General features: G+C 45.4%; 1 protein-coding gene across 2 annotated transcripts in view; it reads left to right on the top strand.

Moving 5' to 3' along the window:
• The window catches only part of ANO7 (anoctamin 7), a 1,967,083-nt gene that overhangs the window by 795,643 nt on the left and 1,150,913 nt on the right, over nt 1-20,527 (top strand). For both annotated transcript variants that reach the window (XM_069618104.1, XM_069618105.1), the window contains exon 9: nt 8,294-8,459. In XM_069618104.1, the coding sequence (XP_069474205.1) occupies nt 8,294-8,459 (166 nt within the window). The remainder of the gene's footprint in view (nt 1-8,293; nt 8,460-20,527) is intronic.

The raw sequence follows: 20,527 nt of genomic DNA on the forward strand, positions 1-20,527 counted from the left end.
TTCAGTTAGCTATCATAAAAAGTTCTGCACATCAAAAAGTTACAGTTGATGTAGGAAAGGGGAATGCCTTCGCCGATCAGATAGCTAAACAGACTGCCACTGATTTCAGTTCAGAAATGTATGCTGTAAAAGAAGTTGTAAATGTTTGCACTTTGGGAGAAAGTATCGATGTTGTAAAAGATATTCAAGCAGATGCTACCATAGAGGAAACTAAGAGATGGATCGAGGGTGCAGGAAGATTGCATGATGATGGGTGTTGGGTAGACCATGTTGAAGGGAAATGGTTACTCCCTGTCGCCTACATTACAATGATGGTTATTATGGCTCATGGTCCGACGCATTTGTGTGCGTGGACGTTAACAAAAATACTACACAGTGTATGGGCCAATGATAAGATTTTCAAAATTGCGGAGCGTTTTGTCCAGAGCTGCATGGTTTGCTTGCAGCACAATGTAGGGAAAGGTACCTCGACTCCTAGAGGAAGTTTTGCTCCACCTTCTGTCCCGTTTGAGGTTATTCACTTTGATTTTATTGAAATGGAACGGTGTAACAATCTTAAATATGTATTGGTTCTTATTTGCGCCTTTAGTAAGTGGGTTGAGGCCTTCCCGGTTAAAGATGCAACGGCCATAACCACGGCAAAAACTCTGTTCAAAGAGTTATTTCCTAGGTTCGGGCTGCCGAGAGTCATCTGGTCTGATAATGGGCCACACTTTATTGCCACTGTAATCCTGCAAATGTGCAAAGGATTACAGATTGACAAGCGGTTCCATTCAGCTAGACATGGCCAGATGCCGGATTAGTTAAAGGCACAATGGCATTATAAAGAACAAACTCGCTAAGACGTGTGCTGGCACCAAGCTAAAATGGCCGGACGCCTTACCGATCGTGTTACTATCGATGAGAACGACCCCTCAAACTAAGACTGGGCTCTCTCCCTTTGAGGTAGTAATGGGGAGACCTGCTAATATTTGGGGTATGCCAAAAAGTCGCTCATTATGGGATATAGAAAATGTGCTTCTTTCAGACTACTGGAACCAGTTGACTAAAAATCTGTTTTCAATTTATCACCAGGTGCGAGAGGCATTACCTGTACACTACGAGGGCCCCGGTCACAGTCTACGACCGGGGGACTGGATCCTCACGAAGATTTTTGAGAGGTCATCTTGCCTTGCACCTCGGTGGAGGGGTCCCTACCAAGTCCTGCTAGTCACCCAGACTGCCGTGCGGGTAGCAGGTCGTAAACACTGGATCCATGCGATGCACACCAAACAGATCCCACAGCCCGTGCCATACGATACAGAAGATACAGAATCTCTTCCCACTGCTGTAACTCGCGTGCCTGAAACAGCAACAACCGAAAAGGGATAATCGGAGACCGCTTCAGAATCCGCAAGGCCGGACAAAACGGCCATCTTGTCTCCGCACTCCCCAACAGTGGAACTTCCGGATCAATCCTTTCTTGATCCCATTTCCGTCCGTTCGCCACTTCCAGGAGGAAGTGACGACACTTTGTTCCCACCAGAAACTGCAAAATATAATTTGCGCCCAAGGAAATAAATGTACAGCATGGTCTGACTGTGCGACTGAAAAAAAAATAATTTGAGGGCTTGTCTTTTTGGTCCGATTGTACGGAAAGATTCTGTTGGCTAAGGGTTGTGGGAAAGACATTAAGAAGACGCGTGACTGGAGTCGCCAGAAAACAAACAATTGGTGTTTTTCGATTGAAGACTACGATGCCTGCACCCGCTACCGCTCGTACTGAACTTTTAGATAAAAATGTGACTAGCAGAGACAATGATCAAGAATGTAAGGGGACCCCCAAAGTGTATTGTTGCCTCCTCGTACTAATTACTGGATTTGTAATGACTTTTGGGTTTGGGTTATGGTATCTGGAAGAAGCATATCCGTTAGAGGACTTTTTATCTATTGAAAATGTATCTGTGATTCCCACTCCTTCTGTGCAATTGCATACTTTGTCGCCTAGAGATTCTTTGCATAGACGGAATTATCAGAATAATACCCTTTTGTTAATAATGAATGCCACTCATGCAATTTTTAATAAGACCAATTGCTGGATTTGTACACATCTACCGCAACATGGGGATAAGGGGCTACGTTGGTATATTTACCCTTTGCCCCTGACAACTGCCTGGTACGCTTCTCTTAGAGCACTATTTTTTGGTCGATGGAATCATTACAACTGAGGTGCTAAGTGCACCAACTTTACCACCATGGTGTAAACTCCGTTTACACCATGGTGGATTGCGGATTTACCGCCCCATTACAAGGTGAGTGGGGCGGTAAATCCCCATTTCCCATTTTCCCTTCCCCATTCCCATTTTTGCCCCATAGGGCATAATGGGAGTGGGGAAGGCGCTAATTACGGCACCGTAAATTACGGTGCCGTAATTAGCACCAAGGTGCCTTAGCACCATGGAACTTAACGCCTGCAAAAAGCAGGCGTTAAGGTGGGAATCAGGCGTTAAGGGTTAACGGTGGCGTTAACCCTTAACGCCTGCATCTCAGGGAACTTTGATGGTACAAATTTAAATAGTTTTGAAAAGAATGTTTTAATGCCCCTGGGATGCTCACTTTTTGCAAATAGAAGTAAGCCAAACGTGGCTTCTGTTTGGCCCTCTGATAGATTGTCTCGTCCTTTTCAGTCTTTAATCTCTTTCAAAATGGCTCCTATAGGCAATAAAAATGCCACGCCTCCATCTTATTCTGTTAATCACAGCCCCGATTCAGTATCCTTCTGCATACAGAGGAATGGAACACGGTCAATGGGTAATTTTAGAAAGTGCGCCAACGTTGCGAATTTGACTAGTGAAAACAGACCTCTGCACGTAGGCGAACCTGTCTATTTTGTTTGCAGTAATGTGGCATTTCCATGGTTGCCCAGGGATTGGCAAGGAACCTGTTATTTAGGGATTCTATTACCTGAGGTATTTATTGCCAGTACTACAGAGATATCAAAGTCTCGTCCACGACGAGGTGTAAAAGGGGATACTACAGCGCAAACCTTAGGAGATATTATTAAATCTTTTGTACCATTTTTTGGGCAAATTACGAATTCAGAAGATATTAGGGGACTAGCGAGGGTATTGGAGAGAACCATCAATCGGACCACTGACATACTCTATAATATGACGTTAGAGCAGAGAGCGATAAGATTAGTGGCTCTTCAGAACCGGATGGCATTAGATGTCATCCTGGCAGAGCGAGGAGTAGTATGTAAATTAGTGGGGTCCGCTTGCTGCGTTTACGTTCCAGACCCCTCTCCAACGATCTTTAGGGCGATCCAAAATCTACATGTTCTTAGTTCAGAAGTACATGTTCCTGAGGGAAATTGGGAACTTGGTACATGGTTTTGGGACCTCCTACGGTCATGGGGATGGAAGTTGTTCTCGGCCCTACTGATTATCTTGGGAGGTTTTCTGTTTCTTTGTTGTTGTATACAGTGTCTCCCTGGTATATGCTCAGTATTAGGGGGATGTTGCGCGCAAGCAACAAGAGTATTAGGGAATAAAATATACGCCCCGAAGGAGCTCTCCAAAGAGTATGTGTTGAAGGAAACTCTGGTATCAGACCTAATGGCAATAGATATGTCCGACAATGATTCGGGGTGTCTGGACGATGACGCATGGAGTTACTTGCAATCAAATCAGAAATAGTATTAGCACTTGGCATAGGCCAAAAGGAGGGTTTGTCAAACCGGATACTAAATCATGCCTCTTATTACAAACGATTTGTATGTATATTGGCCTACGCCAAGTTGCTTAAAAATTGTACGCGAATAACTCTCTGCGGCAAGGTCTTGACCTTAGAAATTGATGTAAGCCGCCATCTTGAATCAAGCCTCCATTTTAGGTTAGAAACCGCCATTTTGGGTTTTTTTACAAAGTCACCCTGTAATCTAAAATGGCCGTCTCGGGTGTCCTTGTTCTTGCCTTAACCTCTCCAACCTCTATAGGGGAGTTAATGTCAAACCTGCCCTCAGGCTACATGTTAGGGTCATGTAGACCTTGTCCTTTGTTGACCTCGGGAGCAGGGGATTACTTGAATTAGCAATGTTAAACTACAAGTAAACAAGAACAGTAATGCTATCCGAATATAATATGCGAAACATTGTTTGGTCTGCATTAAGGCAATATATAAAGAGTGTAAATGTTAAATTGAAGAATAATGGAGTGTGTTAGTAAATGTATTGAAAAAGTAAACCACAAGCATGAGATATGTAAATTAGGAAAGTGAACCTGGCGTGACCCTAGCCCAGTGCATGATTAACCTGTAAGGGGGCTGGACATCATTTTACAAATTGTATAAATGCGTTGATGTCCAGCTAGGACATTCCCTCACTGCTCATATTGAACCCTGCTGGTGGTCTCTGTGATGTATTGATGGCCAAATAGCTATTTGTGTACTTTGTTGAATACTGTTCAGTTTTGTAATAAAGATTCTGGGAATCTTTATAAGCCCGTGTCGGTGTATTTTCCTTTGCTCGGTGTAACAGCCGTAATATTGTCTTTTTTTCTGATTCCGCACCACATGTAACTGATCCACAGTTAGCTAGAGAATTTATTCAGAGGGCTGATCTCCCACAGATATCCCCGGAGTTTCGTGAATGTTTGGAGGCCCCGATAACCATGGAGGAGACGGATAGAGCAATCCACTCCCTCCCACTGGGTAAGGCCCCGGGGCCAGATGGCTTTACAAACAGGTTTCATAAGACCTTACGGGAGGAGCTAGACCCCCATTTAACTAAACTATTTAACTCAGTATGGAGGGCGGGAGTGGTCACAGCATCCATGGCAGAATCCGCTACGACGTTGGTTCTGAAACCTGTGAAGGATCCAACAGACTGTTCCTCTTGTAGGCCGATTGCTTTATTAAATACAGACGCGAAATTGTTGGGGAAAATAATAGCGAATTGCTTATGCCCGGTTCTCCCGTCTTTGATAAATAATGATCAGATGGGCTTTATAAAGAATCGGTCCACCTACGATAATGGACGCCGAGCCATTAACCTAGTTGCCCTTGCACCGAAGATCCCAGGTAACCTGTCCCTGTTGTCCCTGGATGCTCATAGAGCATTTAATAGTATATCTTGGGGGTACCTGGAATTAGTGCTAGAGGGATTCGGATTTGGTCTGGAATTTTCCAGGTTAATATTCTCAAATTTTCAAATTCCCTCGACCAAAATCAAAGTTAACAAAAACTGGACTCCGCTAATTAGGTTAGCCAAGGGCACTAGACAGGACTGTCCTCTGTCCCCATTAATTTTCACCCTAGCAATGGAGCCTTTTGCTCCACACGTCAGACTGAACCCAGATATTCTGGGTTTTGAGATAGAAGGAAAATCCCACAAAATGCCCCTCACACACTCCCCGCCCCTCTTGGATCTCTTAAACCGGTTTGCCATAATATCAGGTTTCAAGGTAAACCCAGCCAAATCGGTGGTCATGCCCCTGTCGGAAGACGCTGATAGACTAGAGGAGATGCGAACAATGACAAACTTTCACTGGTTCTCAACGGAGATTCTGTATCTAGGGGTAAGGCTGACTCCAACGTATGCGGGCCTTTACAAGGCGAACATTCCCCCCTTATTTAAATAACTAAGAGAGTGGTTACATTGATGGGACTCCCAGGAAATTTCATGGTTAGGCCGTATTAATGCAGTTAAGATGACACTTCTTCCAAAGTTGCTATATGCATTCCATTCTTTAACAATTGTCATCCCTGAATTCAAACTCATAAACCTTCAAAAGGAAATATACCGGTTCCTCTGGAAGAAGAAGAAACCCTGCATTCCTGGTAAACTCTTGACAAGGGGAAAGATGTTAGGGGGCTTAGGCCTCCCTTTGATACCACGTTATTACAGAGCTGCACAAGTAGCCATAATGCTCTCTTGGGGAAATTCCCCGGACCCTCCTAAATGGTTTCAGATTGAGCAAGCGGCTGCCTCCCTCCCTCTGGCTCACTTTCCATTTCTTCAGAAAGAGGCGCCTAATTACCGGGGTGGAATATTGCCAACCACTTTGTCCACTTTATTGAACTGGGATAAAGCGCAATCGCAGAGGGGCATCCCCTTGGGGCTAGGACCGCTTTCCCCTATCACTCAGAACCCGGCATTCACCCCTGGCCTCACACCCATAATGTTCGGAATCTGGTGTCTGAGAGATCTATATGCCGATCAAGAACCTTTAACTTTCCAGGACTGCAAGGAAAAGTTTGATCTCCCAGAAACGGAACGCTTTCGATATATACAACTACACCACTGGATCACTAATAGGGACACCCGTAGAGCAGTTAGAAGGGCCCCCCTGGGAATTGAACTTAAAATTCTAGAAGGTCAGCAATCCCACAAAATTTCGCTGTGTTATAGACTTTTAGAGAAAGCCTCAATAGATGAGAAACTTCCATATATGAAAGCTTGGGAGAGAGAACTGTCCAGAATCCAGCAAATCTGGCACCAAACTCAGACCTGTTCCTGCTGTGCTCTGGTGAAAGAGAATGCCATCAAGATTTGTTTCAGGTGGTACTCCCCCCCCCCCCCCTCCCTCCGCTCCCCCAAGCAGACTCCACTCCATTAATCCGGAATATTCGGATACATGTTGGCATGGGTGTGGTGAGCGAGGGGATATGGCACATATGTGGTGACACTGTCAAATCATTCAGTCATACTGGCTGGAAGTGAGATCTAGAATCAAGGAAATCACAGGCTCTTGGATCCCCATGGACCCGAGGGTGTTTCTACTGGGGGATGCCCCGGAAGATGGGTCTTTCCCCATGTCAGGGCATAAAGCAATCCTGATTTCGCATTTGCTGGTGGCTGCTCGCATTACCAGAGCCCGCTTCTGGAAAACGATAGAGGGCCCACAGATAGCCTACTGGTGGATAAAATTGTGGAAATTGTTGGGTCTGGAGAAACTTACAGCAATGCTGGAGGGAAAGCTCTCGAGATTCCGGAAGATTTGGCGCCCCTTTATGGACTTGTCTCAGACAAAGAACACATGTACTTTCAGCCGCAGCTCTTGAAGCATTTCATGAATTCCTGATTTACCAGTAGATTTGTTGACCTTGCACTTACACACTTTTGACAGAGAATGAGCAATAATGGTAGCCCTGTTGTGGACTCTTAATACTTGATATTGTTAATGAATTCATGCTTCTGGTTAAATGAGAGATAACTGACCCAATGCACTTAACTGACCCAACGATCTTAACCCCCCTTTTTTTTCCTTCTCTTTTCTTCTTTTCTTCTCTTCTTTATACTTTCTCCCCCAGTTTCTCTCTCAGTACCCCTGACTAATCAACTGAAGACATATTGCATCACAGAATCTATACTCTACGCTGTTATTCTATGTCAAATATGGGAAACATTGAGATATTGTGGAGGTATGAGGGTTCTTGGTTTGTACAAAATGGTCTTAATTGTTAACAAAATTGATTAATGCTTCTTCATGTTAAAATCAATAAAAATCTTTTTTTTTTTAAATAGCAATGTACAAAACTAATATTAAAAGGTTTGAATTATGCTCTTCTTACGGCCCCCCTTTCTGAGCACTGTGAGGCCCCAGGGAGCAAGCTGACCTCTAGACCGTGAATCGAAACCAGGAGATAGTGAAGCCTGGAATGTGCCAGTCCCCTACTCGCAGCTTACCCATGAAAACAGAAGTGCTGTGTTCTATCAAATAAAGAATGGTGTCTGTAAATTCGAGATTGCAAACTGTTACTAAATATGGTGGTCTGAGGTGTCATATTCGTCACCATGGTCAATCATCGCCTCCAATTAAAAGGGACTGAATTAGGGGCGGCATCGAATGTGTCATAACTGATTATAAGATGCTCATTTTGTATATATGTAACTGATGTACAATTTTCACTCTTTTGTGTCCCCCGAGGTCTGTTAGACACACATCGCAGGGCGTGGGACCATTTGGCCAACTGGGACTATTTGTTTTGCAATAAACCCTAGATCTTGGGGATACAACCTCCTGTCTGGTGTATCAGTTTGTGTGTGGTGATTGTGCCTTGTTTCCACATCCGAGTTTCCCTCAGGGGCCCCTTCATAGGAACGCATCGGAGGAAAGGATCCTCCGATGCATGCCCTGTCCTTGACCTGAATGCACAACGAGTGTCGCGCCCTCATCACCATGGCAAGCGGTGCACGCTGGTGTACTCCAGAAAGTAATATGACATCCTTCACTTACTAACTTCTCATCTCAGTCTAATATCTTTCCCTCAGTAACTCAGTCTCTTGCAATTTGTCTTCTTTTCATCTCTGCAGGGATCCTATGATATTCCATCTGGTTCCACTCCTATCCACACCCTGACTTATCGCCAGATTCTATTCCGTTATTGGGCTAAGTGGGGTAAATGGAACAAGTACCAACCCCTGGATCACGTCCGCAAGTACTTTGGAGAGAAGATTGCTCTGTATTTTGCATGGCTTGGTAAGTGATAATTCCCAATATGCTTCCTTGCACCATCTCCCTGTCTTTTTTCCATGATTTTTTTTACAGACACAATATTCCTCATGCTCCTTGTGTATATGCCAGGCCAGGTAAAGACAGTACCTGTATAGTTTTATATGCGTTTAAGGAACTGTGTTTTAATTCCCAATGCTTAATTAGCAGATCGCGGGTGAAGTGCATTGGTGGTAGTAATAGTACAACAGAAAGTCCGAATGTATGAACATTGACAATGGTCTGTTGATGCTGGTTTATGTGCTTTGACTTTTTCTGTGTCTCTAACCTGTGATAATGCTATTACTTCCTATCCTGAGCGCTCTTTATTGGTGGCTATGCTTTTGTGGTGTTTTTTTCTAAATAATGATGGTTCGTTTCTTTGCTTTTTCTGAACAGTGTCGTGAACTTTGTTTTTAGTCTTTCTTATATGTCACATGTGTGCCGTATCTCTAAGTGGCATATGCTAGGATATAGGTTGTAGTTTGTATTTGTCCGCTCTCTTTTTTGAATGAGTGATTGTGTGCAACCATTTGTATGGTGCATGTTATGAGATACATTCTTTATCACACTGCAAGATTTCAGCATTCAGTTCTCAATTCATCACAATCAATCCAGCATTCAGAAAACCTAATTCTTAATTTCTCAAGACAGAATGGCGCAATATTTGACACAAGCACCACTGCTCTATTGCACAACAATTTTTATGCATGATGCCGTGCAAAAGGGTCTCATCCTAACCTCAAAACATTATATACATGCAACCCTTTTCCCCTTCTTCCTGTGTGGTCTCTAGATGGAGATGGATGTGCTATTGCGTTGCACCTGTGCAGAAGCAGAACCATTGTTACCAATTGTGATATACCGCCTAAATCCTATTTGTAAATTGAGAAACTCCTGCGTCAGTGAATGGTTTGCCTCTGTTTGGAGTGTTAAGGGGTTCGCAAGCCCCTGTGCAAGCCTGAGTGACTCAAATACTCTCACACAGTATGATGGTTTGCAATCTTTTCTTATTTAAATGTTTTGTTTAAAACAACAATGAACAAGAAACAAGGTAGAGCACAACTATAAAGAAATGTATACAAGGTTGATAAATAGGGCAGTGGCTCTGGATAACTCGCACCTTCCACCATTTCTGGTAAAGCACAGACTTACATTCTGCATTCCTTTCCTAGGGCTGCAAATCCCATAGTTCATTTGGGTCTTGGATCCAATGAGGGGTTAGATGGGCTTTGTCCATAATTCAGGGAACACAGTCGGACACCACCCAGCAATGTGGAAATTGAGGAGGAAGTAATGAGTTGGAGAATTAAAAATTAAGGGTAATGCCCAAATATAAAGTGACATCCTGTACTGTACAGTTTGCACTTAAACCCAGTTACTAGTGTACTCTTGATTCTGGGACTCCTGCCCGCAGGTTGTTTCAAACCAGGTGCCCTGAGGTGATGACTCTTCCCTGATCACCTCGGGTCAGCACCCAATCGTGCTCTGCTCTCCAGTGCAGCTCAGGGATGAAAGTCATAGTCCCAGTAATGGAACAAAAGGGCAGCCTGAGGCACTATTTTGAGTGGACTTACAGGTAGGCGGCACGGAAGTCAGCTTGGGCATCCAGGAGCGGGATTTGGGCATGAGCGGGCTTCTCAAAGCCACACTTGCCAGTCAGTCGGGCATTGCTTCACCAACTTTCAGTCGACAACTTCTCCTCAGAACTGTTTCTTTCGGGCACTTCAGAATGTTCCACTTGCCACAATGTTAGAGATGGGGGCGCTAGCTTGAGCTCTTTCCCATACAACATTGCAATGAATAATTTTGTAACTGACATAGGTTTTTTTTGTATATATTTTTTTTATTTGAAAAAGTGTGTTAGAGTTTACAAGAGACTTGTACACTAAATCTGCATAAATAAACTGTTGTACCATGGACAACGCAACTTAATTTCCACAAAAATGTATCCGAGCAAGCAGCTCGAGCTTACAGTCTTAGTCTGGTTTTATGCCCTTCCCCTAACAAAGTGTGTCAGTTTAGTCCCAGATCTCCCTCCAAGTAGCCTCCCCCTCCACCATTCTGCTTTTCAATTCAAGAAAAATGTCCTCTTGCAATCTCGCCAGAGCTATTATTAATGCCTGATTAGAGGTGATCATCAGTCTTTCCCATAAATTATCAGTCAGACCAAGGCTGTCGAATGCAGAAAGCCCCCCAAAAGCCGAATTCTATAATCCAAGAAAAAGGACCACTCTAGAACCAAATGTGCCAGCGATTCTAGAGGAGCCAGTCCACACGCTCGCCAGCAACACAGTTCCCTCGGGAACACCATTTTTTGTCCTACATTTTCTAAGGTGGGCAAAGCATTTAGGCGAAATTTAAAATAAAGGTTCCTTATTCCTTTGATGGGAATTTTTGCAAATAAAGTCTCAGCTTGCCCGATGGTAACATTAATGGTTATTATCTCTAAATAGTGCTAGTCTACCTTGATCTTCATAATCGTTGTTTCTGCCCCCAGAAAAATATTTTCATTTTTTTTAACAAAATCACTGTCGGAGACATCTAGCAAGATCATTTACCTGTACCCCTCACACCTTTTATAAAACTTTGCCTAAAAAGAGGTATGAGCCAGGTTACCTTTTAAAAGGTCGTTCATGTAAGAACACAAGGAGTTACCTTCAGCCTCCAGATTTTGGTATGCAAAGACAAACTTCCTTTTACATATTGGGCCCGCCAAGATGTGAGACCAAATTCTAATCTAATTGCACTTATAGGTGTGGATTTGGGAAGGCCCAACACGAATATAAAAGGGAATCAATTTGCAACCATACAAAGTCATTGCCGTCATTCTTTGCCTAAAGAGCTGTAATATGTTTTTACAGTTTTCAACATTTAAATACAGTAATCCAGTTCCCAATTCTCCTAAGAGCATAACACATACATGAAGCTGACCAGCTTCCATTTATCTAATCCTTATTACACACTGTAAAAGTATGGTGCACAGTGTATGGTTAACCATTAGCTGTGACAGACCCTCAGAGAGGGCTTCTTTAGGTGCTGTTACACTGAACTGGTTTTCATTTTTTGCATTATACCTTCATCACGTTCTCCTAGCACATATTTAAATGACATGCTTTGGTACCAATTTTACATTATTTATGCCTGTGCAGAGGTGGCTCTCCTGCTGCAGGGTTTGCATGAAGGCTAAATGCGTATTTCCAGTGACCGAATGTTTGTATGGGATTAACACGAGCATTTTTCCAAGTACGTTTTCGTCCCTGATAATTTGTTGGGGTCTGGTACACCAATAGGTTACATGATTTACAACTTTCTAGGTGGTAAAAGGGCAGTGAATGGCCGTTTCCCCTCAGATTTACGAGAAAGAACAGACTTTTATGAGCCACTGGTGTACGAGTCTAATAGATTATATTCTTTTTTTAATTTAATTTTTTTTATTCACATCAAGAATACAAACTATCCCATCAAAGCCACCCTACCCATTGACATTTCGAGACAGTACAAAGCAACAGAGCAGATCATACATATACAGTAAATGTATACCCGAGAACGCCCAATCTTGTACACAAAATATACCCCATACACAATAAAAGAGGGGACAATCTATGCACAATACCTCATGCACGCTAGGGGAACACTCAAGTCGTGCCCCTCCATCTCTGTTCTTATAAATTCTAAAAGGGATCCAGTAGTCTAGTGGTCTGCAGCCATCCGGGAGGGTCATAGCAGATTGAGTTTCCCTCCTCTCGCACATGCTCATGCTGTTTAACCATTCCTGGAAACAGGGAGCCCTACGTTTCCCCCACGCGCTGACTATTAAGGATCTTGCCACCACAGATGCCATCGCCAGTAACTTCATTACAACCTTTGATTCCTACTCGACCAAGGTCAGCAACCATAATTCAGGGTTGAATTGCATTTCAGTACCCTACATCTGAGACATCGCTTTCTCTATATTATTCCAAAAAGGATGTAACTGTGGGTAACTCCAGGAGACATGAAGAAAATGAGCCAGGTCATATCCAAATCGAATACATTGGGGTGGGGGGATCTGTTTGGGTAGAACCTGTGCAGACGGACTGGAGAATAGTACATCTGGGATATGAATTTGAAATGTATCAATCAGAGACGATTGTTCATGGATATTTTGCGTGTTTGAGTGCCGATTTTCCTCCATTGTTCTTCTGACAGTTCACTCCCCAGTGCCATTTCCCATTTAACCTTATTATAATAAAATGTTGGTTACTTTTTGTGATCTGATACGTTTATATATGGATGACACAAGCTTCTTAGCGGCCGGAGGGGTTATGACATATTGGAGCATTAAGGAGGGTGAAGGTGCGTGTGGATATTTTGGCCATTTGGTCTTAAGGACCTTGCTCAGTCGGTAATATAGCAGCATGGTGACTGCTGTCCATTTCCCTAAAATGTTCAGATCGTCCCACGTGATGAAGCTCTCATCTTGAAGAAGATTGCCCAGTGTGTGGATCCCCAATTTCTCAAAATGTTGTCAAAAAATTCTAATATGGGCGAGAGGGATACTGCTGATCTGGTATATAGCCAGTTTCAGGGAGAACTAACCCTCCTGTCCTGTTACTCAACGTAGCTGGTCCCAGGCTCTGAAGGTGGCAGCCACAGGTTGTATTTCGGTTTTTTCCTCCCTAACCGTGGAGCCCCAGAGCAAGCCTTTCACGTCATTTGGGAATGAAGTTACCCTTTCTAGTAGGATATGTGGGATTTCAGCCGTAGGAGACAACCATCAGACAGAGTACTGAATCTGAGACGCTAAGAATTAAGCACACAGATCTGGGTATTCTAGGCCCCCCCGTTCAAATGGTAGGGTCAGGGTATTGTAAGAAACCCTGGCTTGCCCTCCTGCCCAAACCAGCCGAGTCATTAATCCCCTGAGTCGGGACCAGAATCCCGATGGGGGCCAGGTTGGGACATTATTGAAGATATATAAATCTCCCCTTCCAATCTCCCCATCTCGACCCACGCCCGCAACCTTGGCCTCCATATTGACTCCTCTCTCTCCTTCTCCAACCACATCTCCCTAACCTCTCGTGCATGTCGGCACCACCTCTTCAACATCCGTAAGATCTGCTCCTCCCTCACCTTTCACGCTTCTAAACTCCTAATCCCCTCCCTTATTTTCTCCCGTCTCTTCTACTGCTCCTCTCTTCTCTTTGGACTCCCTGTCTCTCCTCTGACTCCCCTAAAATACATCTACCACTCCTCTATCCGCACTCTGTCTTCTTGGCCCTCGACACAAGATCTCTTACTCACTCTCTCAACTCGGCTGGCTCCCCTTCCTCTCACAATTGAAATTCCAATTCCTCTGCCTTGTCTACAAATCTATCCACGACCCCCCCGATCTTTCCTCCCTCCTCTCATTTTACTCTCCCTCCCACTCTCTGCGCTCAGCTGATCTCCACCTTCTCACTGTACCCCCAGCCCCTTGTGCCTCCTCGCGATTCTGCTCCTTCCAACTCTTGGCCCCCTCCACTGGAACTCCCTACCTCTCGCTATCCGCTCCACCCCTACCTACCCATCTTTCCGCTCCTCCCTGAAAGCCCTGCTTCTCCATTCCCCCGACTCTCCTTCCCTACCTCTCTCCCCCTCACACCCCTGCCCCCCTTCTCTTCCCCACCCCATTCTCCCTCCCCCTGATGACCCCAATTTGAACACTGTAACCACCTTAGTGCGTTGGAGGTCATCCGGGGCCCCCCTTCCCCTCCGTCCTTCCTTCCCCCCCCCTCCTCTGTGTAAATTGTTCTAAATACTGTATCACTGGTTGGTTTCATGTTTGTAAATTATGCTTCATTCATTACTGTACCTGTTGTTATTCTGTAAAGCGCTTTGGTGTGAAGCACTATATAAATTCAATAAACATAAACATATAAACATTTCGGGAGGATCACCATCTTTGCCAGTGACATTGGAGCTGCTTGGGAGATGGGTAAAATGATCCATGTGTCCACCTTATGTTCCAGTTTTTCGAGTAACTAATGCACCCAGATATCGTATTCCCTGAGGGCACTACCTGAAGGCCTCGCCGATGTCGGAGCGGTCAACACTCAGCGTCAGTGGTAGAACCTCTGACTTAGTTCAGTTGATCTTTAAACCAGAAAGGTTTCTGAAGTGAGCTATTTCCTCAACCATTGGTTGTAAATTCTGTCTGGGGTGTTTCACATATAGCATCATATCATCCGCATTAAGGGAGATTATCGAGAGATGGGAATGATAGTTGACCCATCCCTGGGCATGATATTCCCGCAGGGCGCAAGCCAAGGTTTCAATTGTCAATGCAAAAAGGTTGGGAGACGGAGGCAGCCTTGGCGAGTACCCCGGGTCGGATGGATGTAATCAGATAGCATACGGTTAGTATATATCTTTGCCCTAGGTGCCGTGTACAGCAACTGTACCCATTGGAGGAAGGAGACTTCAATACCAAGACGTCGAAGAATCCCAAACAAGAATGGCCATTCCATTGAGTCAAAGGCCTTTTCGCCGTTTAAGGCAGCTGCAGCAATTGGGATCTCCGGGTTCACATTATGCATAAGTGTGAATAAGCGACAGAGGTTGTTCTGGGTCGAGCAACCAGGTATGAAGCCGGCTTGGTCTGGGAGGACCAGCACAGGCAAATATGGTAGGAGCCGGCCAGCTAGTATCTTTACCAGGATCTGATTGTCTGTATTGACTAGAGACAGTGGTCTATATGAGGAGCATTTGTCTTTGGAGGGTTTTAACAAGGGCAGTCCTGGTGGATTCAGGAAGCAAACCTGATGATCTGGCCGCTTCATACATATCACGTAGATGAGGAATCAAGAGATCGGTGTATGCTTTATACAATTCTGCCACAATCTCATCTAAACCTGGTGCCTTTCCATTAGGGAGAGAGAGGATCACTCTATGGAACTCCTCGTCGAAGGGGGGGTTGTTTAAGGCCGTCCCCAGGGCTGGGACCAACCAACCCAGAGCTATTCTGTCCAGATATTGCAATATAGAGTTGTGACTGGCCAAAGTCTGGCAGGTATATAGTCTCTCATAGTAGTACTGAGTCTTACACAATCTTTAGTAGAGGTTCCCTCCACATCTTCAGTTTCCATTATAGTGTCCAACTGACATTTGTGTTTGATCACCCAGGCCAGAGTCCGACTTAGGCGGTCCCCCTCGGCATATGAGGCTTCTGCAATGGGGTCCCTCTATATACCGTTCCTCCCTGGTCATCAGGAGAGCCATTTCCTCCCTGGCTGCCCAAAGCTGGGTTCGTACCTCCTGGGAATCCAGCAGACCCTGTTGCAGCTCTAGGTTTTTAATCTCCTGCTCAAGGACAGTGTTAGGCAGAAACCTGTGCAGTTCCCTCTGGGACCACTGCAAAAGATTTAAGTCTACAGGTGTTGGCAGTAAACCCACTTGGTAGCAGTCTGCACCACACAGATTCACTGTGGTAGCTGTGGCTGAGCAGTCAGACTTCCCTCAAGAAGAGTTAGGCAGTATACAGAGGATACACAATAGATACAGAGGCACAGTAGCACAAGCAAACACTGACCAGAGCTAGGTGTAAAAGTATAAACTTATTTATTAAAGGCACACTCATAAATTACACTAGCACATTAGAAAAGGTAAGAAAGTCAAACACAGTTACTATTACTCATATGTACATCCCTAATTATTTGTTAGACAATTCTAAGTTAACCCCACTTATTTCCAACCAGAGGTGAGCGCTTAACGTTAGATGGTACTCCAACAGGTATTACCAAAAGGGAGGGAAAAGGCAGAAATAAAGAGAGCAGTAAGGTAAAACACTTTTCACATAAGGTTAGCAAAGACAGTCAATGGTGGAACAAGGAGAATGAGTTCGGGGCCCGCTTTAGAGGGAGCCAGGCGAAAAATGTGCCCAAGATCACACAATGTCACAAGTCTTTGCAGGTGAGAGAAAAGGTTTTACTACGGTCCTGAAAAGTTTAGTTAGGGTGTCCCAGACCTACCCAGGTTCGAGAGCCGAGGGCTAAATCTACCTCTTACAATCGGTGGCAAGGGAGGCCGGGCGGAACACAGTACCTTTAAAAGTGGAAAGATTCCTCCAGCGGTGGTAGTCGTTCCTGGTAGTGGGTGCAAGTCGCGCGTCGTCCCGAGGAAGAGGTGATCTCGATGTAGAGGAAAGCTGCAGGTCATTGCACTACCATGGATGAGGCCAGCCGTGGAGTTTTCCGGTCACAAAGGATTTTTTTTACCCTTCTTTCGCGGTTGAGGTAAAAAGTGGTATCCCGGTTGCCGGGGTGCTTGGCACAGGCAAGGCGGCCACGAGATGCTTCGGGACGGCGAAAAGAAGGCAGCAAATGGTTGTCCCCACCAGTTAAGGGAAGAAGACTCTCCGGCGGGAGATCTCCTCTGTCGTCGGGAAAAGTGGTGAGACGGTTCTGCAGGGCTTCACCCGTGGTGTCGTCTTGGCAGGTCGGCTCGGCTTCTCCCTCTTCGGCTTCTTAGGTCCTGTGGCGACTCCTCAAGAACCAGTCCCAAAAACCCTGCTTTTATGCAGCAAACCCCCATTCATACAGCCTAGCTGTCACTCAAAACATGCTAAGTGGTGAGCGGGGTGGCTCACCACTTGGGCCAATCACACTAGAGTGCGACATGAGTTGGCAAGGCAACTCAGTCCAGGGTGCCTAAACCCCCTCCCACACCCCCTGTGGTACCCAGACAGAATGGCACCACTTTGGAGGGCTTCTGTGCAGAAGCCCGCCAAAAGTGGAACAAAGGCTCGACTCGGGTTCAGGGTTACTGAAGTGAACCTAGATGCCATTTTGGCGGCGAGTTCCGGCAAAGAATCCCAACCGGTGAATTTATATTAAATAAATAAACCGGCGGTATCTTTAACATTGCACCAAAAAGTGGTACATCAAAAACAATGGGAAAATCCCATTGGGAAATATTCCGGTGGAATATTTCCGTGGTATCCACTGCCACCAGCCAGAACTCGGCGAGGGGGGACGGGACAGTACCCCCTCGACAACAGACCCAGGGGCAATCTAATTGCCCCTACCAGTACTTCCACAGTAAGATGGTTTGTACTGGTTAAGTTCCTAAGTTAAGACTAGTAAAGTCAATGGTAACTTTACAGACCCAGGGAGACAGTAGTCAGTCCCAGGGTGTGGAGTCTATGTTTGGGGGTCTCTAGGACACCCCTGTGCTACTGCACTGAGGGTGCTGTGTAACACACATTCAAAAACCAATGATGGCCTATGGGGAAAATTACCCCCTAGCCCATAAGCACATAGCAAGTCACAGAAACACTCAAGTCATGTCCAAGAGTGAGGGTAAATGAGTCTCACTCTTGGCAGGAGAAAAAAATAAACCCCAAAAATCCAGCAAAGCTGCTGGGGGACTCACTAGGTTAGGAAATTCAGCCTAAACAGAGAATTCTTCCTAACAGACAGATATGGATCTGCGTATGGATTTCAGGACACCACCCTCCTTAGCCATGCAGCATCCCCTAATATACACCTTGAAGGTTTCCCATACAACCCTGGGGTCTGGTACTCAGCCCACATTCCTTTCAACAAATGTTTGCATGTCCTTCCCTATTTCTTCGCGGAAGACTGCATCTTCTAGGGCGCGAGCCCTGAAGCGCCATTGCGAGTGTCTAGGGGGGCGGATCAGGCAGAGGAACCTTGCCAATATTGGGGAATGATCGGATAGAGGTTGGGGAGGTATCTGAGCATTTGTGATATCCCGAGCTAGGTCCGACAACACCATAACATAATCTATCCTTGAGGAGCTGCAGTGTACCCCTGAGTACTACCAGTATATCCTAGCCGTGGGGTATAGCAGTCTCCAGGAGTCCTGGGGGTCGTAGTATTCAGCTATGGTTGTACATTTCTGAGCTGCTCTCGGAAGGAAGAGCTGGGTTGTAGAGGATCTGTCCAAATCTAGGGAGATGGCAATATTGAAATCTCCCGCCCACATGACCTCGTAGTTCAGAAATGTATGCAAATGGACAACGGAGGGCTGAAAGAAATCTGGATTATCATTATTTGGAGCATATATGTTCATAATGAGGACCCGCTCTCCTGCGATCTCCCCTGCAAGCAGTAGATAGCGTCCCTTCTCATCTCCAATTTGTCTGTGGCGCTTAAATTCCATTGTGTGATGGATGTAAGTAGCTACTCCCCGGGAATGTGTCGAGAAGAAGGAACAATATCTATGGACCCCCACCCTGCCAGGTTGGGGAGCCTGCTGTCCCGTGCAAGTTGTGTTTCTTGTAGGCATAAAATGTTTGCCCCGTGATTTTTAGCATAGTTTGTGATCAAATGCACTTTTTTGCAGTTAGTGAAACCACACATGTTCCAGGTTAAAATTGCTATGTTCATGTTAGTGCCTTCTGCATTGTTCCCATGTTGCAGGTTGTCATGGACTTCCAGCTGGTGTTTGTACAGTACCCACGGAACTTGTTGGTAATTATTTAAACGGGACATGGTCCTTTGTCCAGAATGGGAGCTCACATTATTTGCATGTAAAGTCAGTCGACACATTTTATCTCCCAACCTGAAAAAGAAAAACAGATTCAACTTGAGAACATAAACCCCATTTCAAGCCAGCCGTCTCCCAGGCCAGAAAATGAAACTTACCGGCCCCTCAATCCCCATCCTCACCCCCACCCTGCTCATCCCCAAAAAATAACCCCAAACAGGGGGAGCTAGCGGTGGCTCAAATTGATCCATGTGACAGAAGGCCTATTAATGTATTGTTTGCTTTTTTACCACTTGTTGGTGGGTTTCGTATATTCTAGTTCAATTGCTTAAGAACATGTTTACACCCAGGAATAGAGTGCCATAGTGGCAAGGGCAATCCAGGATATTCCCAGCAGGAGAGGTCTTTACAGTGACCTACGGGGTGAACCCCTCGGGTCTTGGATGTCCCTTGCAAAACGTTCTGCGGCCTCAGGGGATATAAAAAAGGATAAACTGCCATCGTGCACTAACCTAAGCTTGGCTGGGAATAGCATGGAGTAGAAGATTTCCTTTCTTTTCAGGATATTTTTCATGGCTTGAAATGTTTTTCTTTGGTCTTGTACTTGGGGGCTAAAGTCAGGAAAAAGACGAATGGTCGGTGAGCCCCATCGCAGCTTTCTTTTCTCTGGCACGCAAAGTAGGATATCTCTGTCCTGGTAGCTAAAAATGCCAGAAATTATTGCCCTCTCTGGCGCCCCCGGGGAGGTCTTGAAGCCAGGGACCTGTGTGCTTACTCCACCATAAACATGCTTGTGATTGGTGGATTCTCAAGTACCACCATGAATAGTTTTTCAACAAATGCCTCCATATTGTCTACAGCGGTGGGCTCTGCAACTCCAGTGATGCAGATATTGTTTCTCCTGGACATTCCTTCGAGGTCGTCACTCTTGACCACCACTTTCTTGATGGTTTGTTGAAGGGTGGCCACCTCACGTTGAAGGATCACCACTCTGCCCTCCCCATTGCCGATCCTTTGTTCCGCTTCAGTCATACGGCTGCAGAGTTTATCGATCTGGACTGCGGCGACATCTGCTTTGAAGGTGAAAGCATACATTTTAGCCCCAAGGTTATCAGTGCTATTTTTCAGGAATAACAGTGTTTGTTTCAGGGCCAACATGTCCAGTTGGAATGGACCCGACATCTGTGTGGGGAGGTGGTGTCTGGTCAGACCTGGAAAATTGATCTATTTTCACTTGTCTTTTAGGGTTGCCCATAGTAGGTTGACAGGCTGCCGTGTCACTTATGGGCTCGACGACAGGTTCTTGTGCCAGAAAGTGTTACTCTCTCAGGGGGCTCCTCTGTCCACTGTTTGGTGTATGTTGATTTGAGAATGATTTTGTGGGCCCCAGAAGGGACACAGCCTTGATTATCTTGTATATATGGGCCCCTGTTTCGGGACAAGATGAGGCTGCTGTTCAAGGTGTCAACGATGGCTGCACGTCCCAACACACAGGGTATTTAAGCGGAAAGGAGGGGGGCACAGGGGTAAATGCGCGTTGTCTCAAGGAGGTGTCCAGTGTAGTGAGCACACCTCCACCCCCA

Source organism: Ambystoma mexicanum, chromosome 10 (genome assembly GCF_040938575.1).
Source record: "Ambystoma mexicanum isolate Mex_15411 chromosome 10, UKY_AmexF1_1, whole genome shotgun sequence".
Taxonomy (NCBI): Eukaryota; Metazoa; Chordata; class Amphibia; order Caudata; family Ambystomatidae; genus Ambystoma; species Ambystoma mexicanum.